Source organism: Boleophthalmus pectinirostris, unplaced genomic scaffold, assembly GCF_026225935.1.
Source record: "Boleophthalmus pectinirostris isolate CB_2022bp ecotype Guang Dong unplaced genomic scaffold, ASM2622593v1 HiC_scaffold_4, whole genome shotgun sequence".
Classification (NCBI taxonomy): domain Eukaryota; kingdom Metazoa; phylum Chordata; class Actinopteri; order Gobiiformes; family Gobiidae; genus Boleophthalmus; species Boleophthalmus pectinirostris.
Genome location: NW_026571353.1, coordinates 4,083,126 through 4,094,843, shown reverse-complemented (window position 1 = coordinate 4,094,843; position 11,718 = coordinate 4,083,126). Strand labels below are relative to the sequence as shown.

The 11,718-nt window shown below is 40.5% G+C and overlaps 1 protein-coding gene across 1 annotated transcript in view; it reads right to left on the bottom strand.

Moving 5' to 3' along the window:
• Positions 1-501: 501 nt before the first annotated feature.
• Positions 502-11,718, bottom strand: part of zmat4a (zinc finger, matrin-type 4a) — a 301,827-nt gene continuing 290,610 nt past the window's right edge. Inside the window, exon 5 of the mRNA XM_020929269.2 lies at positions 502-602. Within this exon, the coding sequence (XP_020784928.1) occupies positions 502-602 (101 nt within the window). The remainder of the gene's footprint in view (positions 603-11,718) is intronic.

The following is an 11,718-nucleotide window of genomic DNA, read 5'->3' as shown; positions in this document are numbered from 1 at the left end:
GGTTTTGGTTTATATGTTGTAAAGTTGAGTTTATTTATGCAGATTAGTATTAGGAATAATAATGATGATAATTTTAATATAAAAACGTTGATGATTAATCGAAAATCGATCGTTAATTCTCCCGATAATCAAATAAGAACATTTAATCAAGTGCCCATCCCTAGTGGCTACAATAATCATTTAAAAGCAGCGAGTGTGGAGTGAATGAAAACTGCTGTGAAGTGCTTTGTGTGTTGAAAGGCGCCACGTAAATCCAACACATTATCAAGAAAGTCTAAAGCACAAAAACAAAACAAAATAGAAATAAACCGTGTGGAGCTCAAAGTCCACCTCCTCTGAAGCCCGCGGTGCTTCTTTAATTACGTTTACTTTTCTCACACACTTTTGGAAAAAAAATCAAATAAAGGCACAACAGAGACGGATCAGCTCTGTGCCTTCTGCTCATCACATGTTTAAGGACACAAGACACAAGACACAAGACAGAGGCACAGGGCACAGGACTTACTTGTTTTGGTGCTTGGAGCCCTGCAGGTGTGCGTGGTACTGAGCCACAGAGTTCAACGTCACGCCACAAACTTCACACGAGTAACTCCTCTTCAGACCTGAAACACACACACAAACACATGAAACACACACAAAACACACACACAAACACATGCAAAATCACAGAGAGGACGGTAGTGTTGTCAGTTAAGCGCTCATCCTCTGACCAGATGGTTGGCAGTTCAAATGTGCTGAAAAGACCACTGTTGTTGTTCTGGAGGAGGTGTGATTCCATACAAATACAAAGTAAACTTTCTGTTCAGAACATTCTCCATGGAGATAGATATGCCATAATGTGGAACAGAGGTGGAGACTTGTAAGTCATGACTTGGACTCAAGTCAGACTTGAGTCACTCTTTTTATTTTTTAAGAGTTAACTTAATTAAATGGACTAAGAAATGGGACTGGACATGGACGTGAAGGTCATTGACTTGGGACTTGACTCGGACAGCTTGAGAAGACTCAATATTTCTCCTAAAAAAGGATATGTTTGTATAAAATACTTTTTCTCTTTACAGTTGATACATGCGGTGATTAATTTTGCAGGAACAAACTTGGACCATGTCCCTCTCACTTCTCTGTTTGGTACTTTGGATGGAACTGAAGTACTGTGAGATGGTATCTTCAAATGTGTCAGGATGTATTTGGTTGTCTTACAGCAATATACAGTAGCCTGATTCATCAGACAGTTTCACTTCATGGAAACTGTCCGACCTCGCAGCATTATTCTCTCAGCATTATTAGCTCGACAATAGGCAGTACATTTTCTGTTTAAACAGTTGCTGCTGTTTGGTGGTGATGTATGTAATGCGCCAAATCCTGTAGGAAGAAAGACAATAACATCTTTCTCCTTGAAAAAATTCACCAAACATTCTATCATATTGTCATGGGTTCAAAGCTCACAGCTGATTGGCCAGTACAACACAGTAGAATACAGTAGAATACAGTACAATACAGTACACCACAGTACAACACAGTACAACACAGTACAACAGAACTACATAGAACACGATCCTTCCATTTCAGTGCAGACTACATGAAAAAATAACTGTTATTAAACACTTTTAAATATGAATTATTTCTGTTCTGATGTAATGATTCACACTCAGATCTCAAGATCTTTAAAAAGGAAAATTTAGCTTTTTAAGATTTAGTTTAAAATTCATATAAATGGCAAAAATCTATATTTGGTACTTTGTTTACAGACTTGAAATGAGTTGAAGCTCAAAGCAGACGACTTGGACTTGATTTGGTCTTATGGGTCAGTGACTTGAGACTCACATGAGACTTAGGACTTGCGAGACAACGACTTGGTCCCACCTCTGCTGTGAAATATTAGAGGCAGATAAGTATTTCCATGTAAACAAGCAGGAGGTGACCCCCCAAAGGCCAAACTGGAGTCAGTTTTTCAGTGCGGTTTAAGACCAGTTGTAGGTCTTTCCATTTTATCCTGCAGCTATCTTGATATTTATAATCACCTCTATAGCTTCTAATTGTGAGCTAAAAGAAGATATGAGCTGCCTGAAGTCCCAAATTAGTCCTGGTTTAGTCCTGGTTTAGACCTGATTTAGTCCTGGTTCCAAACTCTCCATTCTATCTTCTTTCTATCTTGAGATTTACAATGGCCAAGTTGTGTTTATAAGGGTTCTAGGTGGGAGCTAAAACTAAGTCACTTCTGCAAGTTAGTCTTGGTTTAGTCCTGGTTTAGTCCTAGTTTAGTCCTTGTTTAGTTTTGGTTTAGTCCTGGTTTAGTCCTAGTTTAGTCCTTGTTTAGTTTTGGTTTAGTCCTAGTTTAGTCCTGATTTAGCCCTGGTTTAGCCTTGCTTTAGTCCTGCTTTATCCCGTGTTTAGTCCTGGTTCTGTCCTGGTTTAGTCCTAGTTTAGTCCTGGTTTAGTTCTGGTTTAGTCCTGGTTTAGTCCTGGTTTAGTCCTGGTTTGGTCCTGGTTTAGTCCTGGTTTGGTCCTGGTTTAGTCCTGGTTCTGTCCTGGTTTATACCTGGTTTTAGTCCTGGTTTATACCTGGTTTAGTCCTGGTTTATACCTGGTTTAGTCCTAGTTTAGTCCTGGTTCTGTCCTGGTTTAGTCCTGGTTTAGTTTTGGTTTAGTCCTGGTTTATACCTGGTTTAGTCCTGGTTTAGTCCTAGTTTAGTCCTGGTTTAGTCCTGGTTTAGTCCCAGTTTAGTCCTGGTTTAGTCCTGGTTTAGTCCCAGTTTAGTCCTGGTTTAGTTCTGGTTTAGTTTTGGTTTAGTCCTGGTTTAGTCCTGGTTTAGTCCCAGTTTAGTCTTGGTTTAGTCCTGGTTTAGTCCCAGTTTAGTCCTGGTTTAGTTCTGGTTTAGTCCTGGTTTATACCTGGTTTAGTCCTGGTTTGGTCCTGGTTTAGTCCTAGTTTAGTCCTGGTCCAAACTTTCCGTTGCCGCTTGTTTCTATCTTCAGATTTATAATGGCCACTTTGTGTTTGTTCGGGCTCTGAGCGGAGCTAAAATGGAGATATGAGACGTCAGGAGCCATAGTCCTGGGCATATTTCAACTGCACCTGTTACTCCTCCTCTCGCCCGACCCAAACAAACCAGACGCAGCACCCATTTCTCTTCATGTCCCCTTTCGCCCACGGGTGCTATCCGGGCTGATCCGTTTAGCCCGGGGTGACTCACTGGCCATGCCTCATTCACTCTGCAATTCAGAGTTATGGAAAGAACACATTAGAGGAGATCTGAACCAAGGAACGCACTCACCCACAGTGCACTGGAAATGAGATAGAGTCATATTTATTGCGGGTAAACTGTTAGGAGGATTAAAAGTCTTGTTTAATGCTGATTTCAATTTTCAAAGTTGTATCTCTGTCAAAGCAGGGCTGCGTTTGCATTTTTGGTCCATTACCTTTCAGTAATTATCCAGATTGAATTTATTTACTTGTGTGTTTTTGAAAAGGTGCACACTTTATTCTTTTGGTTGAGGGTTGCTGTAGAGAAGCAAAGACGAGGATATCGTAACATAAGACATTTTTACAGACTTTACCGAACCAAATTAAAAATATGATTGATAGAAGATGAGGAGACACGGTCCATGTGACATGGTTTAGTCCTGTTAAATCCTGTTTGAGTCCTGGTTTAGATCTAGTTTAGACCTGGTTTTAGCCCTGGTTTAGATCTAGTTTAGACCTGGTTTTAGCCCTGGTTTAGATCTAGTTTAGACCTAGTTTTAGTCTTGGATTAGATCTAGTTTAGACCTGGTTTTAGTCCTGGTTTATTCCTGGTTCAATCCTGAATTAGTCCTGGTTTAGACTTGGTTAAAAAAAAAAAAAAGGGATATAGCCCAAAATGTGAAAACAGGAAAATACCGCCATGTAATCCATTTATTTCACCAAAGTAACTGTAATCCAATTACAACTCATGGAAACAGTAACTGTAACTGAATACAGTTACTCATAATTTGTACTCTGATTACGTAACTCTGGTACATGTAATCTGTTACTCCCCAACACTGATCACAGACTGATGTTAATTATATTATTATTTAATAATTCCATATGGTCTGTCCGCTTCCTTTCAGAGCTTTTCCGATGGTTGTGCTGCTTCCACACATGGATTTTCATATTAAAGCATTTGACTAATTACATTTTACCCATCATCTGTTACCAGGCAGGATCAGTCTGCCTGAGGCCTTCACTCAGGCCCTCAAACACAAAATAAATGTCCAAGAAACTGTTGCTTCAACCAGTCAGATTTTGAGTTGGCGTCAGCAGAGCCTTTAGCAGTGAACGACGTCACTGGATTCGGCCCCACTGATTGGACAGTCAGAGAACGAACCAGCCAAAGCAGCAAACTGCATCTGTAAGTAGCAGGCTACACCAATCCAAATTATTACTACTATGTATTACTGTTATTAATTACCAGTGGTGTAATGAGATTTTTTTAAGTGGGGGTATGTGATTCGTGACTGAACCAGGACTGAACCAGGATTAAACCAGGTCAAAAACCAGGTCTAAACCAGGACTAAACCAGGACTAAACCAGAACTAAACAGTACTACACCAAGTCTACACCAGGTCTACACCAGGTCTACACCAGGTCTAAATGAAGACTAATCTTGGACTTGAGAGAGAGAGCGGGAGAACCCTGAGCGGTGCACGATTGGGCGGCGGCTGCCTTGAGCCCAGTGGCACAGAGCCCCGTGTGGCGGCGGTTCTTTCACCTGAGGTCACCCAACAGTCTACCGGGCGTACCTCCGGACCCGTCCTGACACTCATCCTGGTTTAGTCCTGGTTTAGACCTGGTTTAGACCTGGTTTAGTCTTGGTTTAGACCTGGTTTAGATCTGTTTAGTCACAGGTCACTATAGAACAGTACTGGAGATATCAATGTTTCCCGCAGGTAACAGCTGGAATTACTTCACCAAATGTTACGGTAGTCTAACCTGCCATGTACTTCACTGGAATTTCAAGAGTAAACCAATGAGATTTTTGTCTGCCATAAAAGCGAACTGCCTTTGTGCCCTTGAGCAAGACACGTTCCTATGTTTAGCGGCCCACGAGGCACAGACCAGCAGACACTTCCCCAGTCAGTCCAGCTCCAAACACTAACCCAGCTCTGAGTGTGTAATATCATGACGTAACGGTGAAAAAAGTCCGCCCATTAGTAAGTTCAGCAATTTGCCCCCGACTGCGCGCTCCTGGTGGGGTGCAGGGTAATTACTTCCAAATCAGTTTTGGAGGATTGAGTTCCAGTGATATGCAGAAGTCTGTCCCCGCGGCGATGAGGCACAGTTGGCCAAGTCTGGTGCCTGGTGCCGGGTGCCAGGAGCCCTCGGAGCGTGAAGTCTAACCACCCAAATGTTTGCGTGGTGGAGGAGGAGGAGCGGTGAATATTCGGGGGTTTATCTGCTCCACTGCTTTCGGTTTGAGCTACTGTCTGCAAATGGTGAAGATGGGAACTGCTGAACCTCATAATAACTCAATCATGTTCTATTTTTATTTGATTAAACCAGGAAGTCCCACTGAGCAGCCAACACAATCAACACACAACAACAAAAGTTTGAGATCTTTTTGTAAATGATTCTAAGACCATGGAGCTGAGTAAAGGAAAGACTGATTTTCCAGCTCAGTGACGCACCAAGGGGACGCTGTTCTAGGACTAAAACAAATACAACTACTGCAATATAATTTATAACAGCGATGGGCAATATGGGAAAAAACGATATTGATCAATCTCAATGTTTGATTCGATCTTCTGCTGTCTTATCCACAAAACAAAACAAAAAAAGAGGCCGTAAGTTTCGCTCATAAACTGTTTACTTTCCATACCCTGGATTATAACGATCAGAAGCACCAGAGGAGAGAAAGCGGAGAAAAGGTGAGGAGCTGCAGCTGGATCAGAGAAATGGAGAGGTTCGGGTCTGTCGCGCACACACACACACAAAGGCAGAGGGAGGCACTGGTCTTTTAGTCAAATTGTGAAGATTTAAAAACATGTGAAATGCAAGGAGACAAAGGCTGCGTTCAGACTGCAGCCTGAAGTGACCCAAATACGATTTTTTGGCTTCTGTGTTCCTGTACCTGATCTTTTAATGACAGTCTGAACGACACAGATCCGATTTTTTCAAATGTGACCCAGGACACTTGGATATGTGCTCCTGAAACTGATACATATCTGATCTTTTGACATGTGACTTCAGTCTGAACGGTCAAAGTGCATTCATCCACCTACACGTTATCAACAAGACACAAACGTCACTATTCTGCACTGAAGTAGGTGAAAATTGTTAATGAACTCCGTGTCACTGAAGTGAAGCACATCACCACTCACCACTCTTGGCTACGTCTCCACATCCACACGTTCCTTTCAACGGACGTTGCTGCCGCTGTCCCACAAAACACCACGACCAAAAACCTCGTCCTTCTCCTTCTCAATCTCCTCCTTAAAACAAGTAAGTTGTTCATGTTCTGGCTCCGGTACGAGAGGAACTTTAAAATCTCCAGGTGCTCAATGCTGCGTCCATGTTTGGACAATTTCCGTAAACACAGAGCACGCTCACTGTGGTTGACGTCGTCGTGTCTCCAGTGCACATGCGGGACAATTTTGGGCTGTTTAATGTTCACACTGGAGTCACATACAAGTCACATTTAACTGGAAATGTGAACGACCTCGACAAAAACATCGGATTTCACAAAAAAATCAGAATTGAGCGTTAAGCCCTGCAGTCTGAACATAGCCATAGAGACTGTGAGCTTTCACCAAAACAACAGGGTGATGCCTGTCAAAAATGGACTTTCTTTAGCACCGAACCGGTCCTGGATTCTCGTCTGCCATCGCGACAAACTTTATGCGAACTGCGAGGAAGCTACAGTTTGAAAAAGCCACTCACAACTGCTGCGTTGGTCGAGTAAACGGCATCTTGAGCGTGTGGAATGCGTGAGAAGCGAACGTAAACCACATAATCCCAGCGCGATGGCGAGTCAGTTATGCTAGAAATGTAAGGAGTTTGATTGACAGCCAATAGATAACGAGATAGCATAGTTATCTATAGGAGGGTTTCAGTCACATGATCACGATGATGTGCGAATTTCAGGTGGAGGGCAGGAAGTGAAGACAAACACGACAAACACGGCTCTGGAGAACACAGATATGGAGAAGAGTTCTTATTGTCAGGATTTAGAGCCAGTAGCAAGACAAAAGTACGAGCAGTTAGTCGACAAATATATTGGGCGTGACCCTGATCTTATTGAAAATGAGAGAATTTTCAACCGACAATCGAGGCAGAGGAGATCACAAACTATTTAACTCTTCAGACATCATTCTACACCAGACAACAGATGAAGGCAAAGTACAAAAGTTTGGAGGCATAGAACTTTTTTTGTCAGTGGATGGGTCCTCAACCTTGGTGCAAAACGCCTAAATGATGATTATTGTTATGGGAAAAACTGCAGTGTATCGGCAGTGAACCTCTATCTGAACTATTTAATGTCAACAAACGTCGTTAGCCGTTAGTCGTTAATTATTTGTTTATGTTTAGGTAAACCACAAAAAACAATTTAGCTTTGTAACAAACCTTTGTTGAAGTGGTCACTGCAGACACGAGCATTAGCAAATTCTGCTCCTCCCGACCACAAACAGGTTTGTAATCCACTTTTTACGGCCTTGTTCTGTCGGCTTTTCCCATTTCTGACCTTTGTGGACGACTATATTCGGTACTCTAAAAAAAAAAAATCGCTTTTCCTTCTCTCGGTTAGAACAATTGGCACAGCCGTAAACTACACAACACATCGGCATTTTCCTCCAGTCAGTTCACTTCCTGCCCTCCATCTGATTTTGCGTGCTGACAAACGTAGCCTGTGACGTCACGTTAAACCCGGCTATTGACTGATGTTTATCTGGCCAAACCACGTCCACAGTTGATGGATTCTCATTCTTTTTTTTTTTTGGCCATCAAAATTAAAAGCCTGCTGCATCCCTATAATGATATTTTGAACTTTCATTGACAATTTGAAACAAACAAATAAAAATCCTCCATACAACCTTTAACAGCTCCACTACTGGGACTGTAAGAATAGATTTTTTGTTCTTAAAGTCCCTGAAAACTTTAAGTCCTGAAATAAGATCACATTTGAAGGCTTTCACTGTCATTTGTTTGAGGTTCAGCATAATGTGGATTTTCAGTTTGGATATTTCCTTCAAAAACAGTGAGGATCCAGGCCCCTGCTCTCCATGTAAAACTACAACATCAGAATTTCATATGCAAACTGCCAACACGAACCTCCAAACCCAAACCAGATCCGCGTCATGCTAGCACTGTTATGGAGACCCCCGCTTCTCCATCTGTTATCCTTTCAGAATCACTTTAAAAATCCTTCCATCATCCCCTCCTCTCCTCCTTCCATTACCCCTCCCCTCGCCGACCCGCGGCTGCGTCGTGGGATACTGAAGCCAAATTGAAATCTCCACTTTGACAGGCCGTTATTGTGCACCTTATCAAACGGAAAGGTTACAGGTTTTCCGCATTGTTCTCCCAGGAATTCTACCCTGTGTGTTAAATTAAAAAAAAGAATAAAAAGGAAACAGCTGAGGTTGAAAATCAAGAAGTTAAGTGTTAGGAAATGTTTAGTGAGCATTTTATGTACAAGAAACGTTACTCGAATTTTGACTCAAAGGCAGGCAATTAATTATACGTTTGTCCCAAGAATACCTTATACCTCAGGAGGATAGAGGAGAGACTATGAGGTATAGAGGAGGGTTAAGACTACAACTGGGTCCGGTCAAGTGGTAACAGGAGGGAAACAGGGGCAGATTGTCTCTTATTCAGAAACGAGAGGGACTATTGAAATAAGTAAAGTATCAGAATGTAGGAAAGAGTTACACTCCAACAGGGTCAAGTTAAACCTGTGATATTCTTTCAAGTTGTTGACAATTTTTTTTTTTTAAACTCATGTCGGTAACAGAGGGAATGAAATATGCAGCACTTTTTGGGCAATAAATCCAAACAGTGATAACTCTTGGTTCTCACTTCCATATCCTTAACAAACTGGTTTGAATATTTGCTTCATATAGTTTTCTACCATATGGTACAAGATTAGGTTGAAAAACCTCTTACTTTTTGAGTCATGAGATTTTTTATTAAGAAAGGTCATGGTAACGGAGGGAAAAGTAACGGAGGGAAATTGTGCAAACAAGTAGAAGGTGCAGGATTTTACAAAATTTCTCATCTTTTTTCTTCTGAATACTTTAATATTACTTCAAAATGAAAGAAACTATTTCTATAAAATATGTCAGTCCTTCCAAGCAAATTTTTATCATTAAAAAAATATATATATATATTTTTAAATCCTGTGCCTTCATCAACAGTTCAAAGATGGAATAACACAAGATATGATGAAATACATCCATTTATTGACATGATTTGCAGGTCTTTGAAATTTGGGAAATAATTTTTGTTCCATGTTTCATACATGGTCTGTTTAAAACATATGGAACTTTAGAACCAAAAATGGTCCAGAAAAAAGGTCAACAGTTTCATAAACTAGAGTACATATGTATCTGTTCAATACATTTTTATATCAGATGCATTAACTTGAATTTTTGGCCTTGTTGTTTACTTCTGCTTGACTGGGTCCAACTGTTTACCTGCAACATAACAATCCCAGCAAAATGTAAATGGAGCACTCCATACAACTGTACAACGGCTCACTTTTATGGATCATATTATCTTGTTTCTTTCAATCAACAAATCATTTTTAAACTGTTTTCCTTATGACCTCTTGTATACAACTGTACAGGGCCTGTGTCTGTCCTGTTCTGGACTATGGAGCTGGAGTCTGGGGTCACTGTAAACACACCCACAGTGAAAAAGTTCAGTGCAGAGCTCTGAGGTACTTTTTAGACGTGCACAAAAAGGCACCTAAACTTGCTCTGTATGGAGATATGGGCTGGAACCATGTGAAGTGAGACACATTTGTGATATGGTGCGTTTATGGAACAGGTTGGTTAACATGTCAGACACAAGATGAACCAAACATGTATTTAATTGGACTGTGTTACATAAATCGTTCTGGAGTAGAGAGATTGAGAAAGTTTTTGAGATTGCAGATCTCAAACAGAAGTAAGTTCATCTGTGGTGTCAGACAAGTGAGGAACATTTACTGTGATAAGCAGAAACAAAAGTGGCACAATGAAATTTGATGTAAACCTAAATTCAGAACATATATCTTAATTAAAGACTGTTTCGGACCTGAGCCATACGTCACCATGAACCTGAGCAGAGGTCAGAGGTCAGTATGTGCCCAGTTGAGGTGTGGGACTCTGCCTCTGGCCTTGGAGACGAGACGATTCCACTCAGTCCCAGAGGAGGAGCACATGTGTCTGTGCGACTTAAAGGACATTGAAAATGAAATGCATTTTCTGTTTTACTGTCCTTTGTATCATGAGCTGCGCTGTCAGTTGTGTCTAATGTGTCTTTCTGTTGGTTTGTTGTGTCTGATGAGGAGAGACTGAAGTATTTGTTTAAAAGTAATATTTTTAAGTTGGCTCAGTTTGTGTCGAAAGCCTGGGACTTCTGGAAAAGGACACTTTATGTTTGATGTGTGATCTGTCTGCTTATTGTTTTATGTCCTATAAGCCCATGTGGGCTGGGCACCAATTAAATGGTACATGACACTAAATAAGTAAAATAAAATAAAATAAACTAAACTGATATATAGTAGATATAAAAAGTCTACACACCCCTCTTCAAATGCCAGGTTTTTGTCATGTAAAAAAATGACATCAAGATAAATAATTTCACGACTTTTTCCACCTTTCATGTGACCTTTAACCTGTACAACACAATTGAAAAACAAACAGAAATCTTTCAGGGAGGTGAAGTAAAAATAAACAACTGAGATAATGTGGTTGCATAAGTGTGGACACCCTTTTCTAACTGGGGATCAATGTTGGGGAGTAACAGATTACATGTACCGGTGTTACGTAATCAGAGTACAAATTATGAGTAACTGTATTCAGTTACAGTTACTGTTTCAGTGAGTGGTAATTGGATTACAGTTACTTTGTTGAAATAAATGGATTACAGGGCGGTATTTTCCTGTTTTCACATTTTGGGCTAAACCAGGACTAAAACCAGGACTAAAACCAGAATTAAAACCAGGTCTAAACCAGGACTAAACCAGAACTAAACCAGGTCTAAACAATATGACACTAACAGTAGGTGGACATAATTTAAAGCAGCAGTGATCTCATATAAAAATCTTTTTTCTATCAATAATATTTTTAATATGCTTAAGAAAAGACTGGATTTTTAAAATTTCTTTTAACAGACAAACATCTTATGTTCAGATCTTCATCTTTTCTTCTCTACAGTAAACAAAAGTCTGTTCATGGAGACAATTTGAAGAGACCAAACAAGAATTTTCAGGATGTGGTTGTTACATTCATGTAGTTTTAAAAATGCATGACAATATCAAGTAATCCAAAGTATTCAGATTACGTTACTCACTTTAATTAATTTAATGGATTCTGTTACAAACTACATTTTAGGGTATGTAATCTGTAATCTGTAGGGAATACATTTTAAAAGTCACCTTCCCAACACTGCCGGGGATGTGGCTGTGTTCAGATTGAACCGATTACATTCAAACTCATGTTAAACTGGAGTCAGCTCACACCTGTCACCAATTAAAGTGCCTCTGATCAACC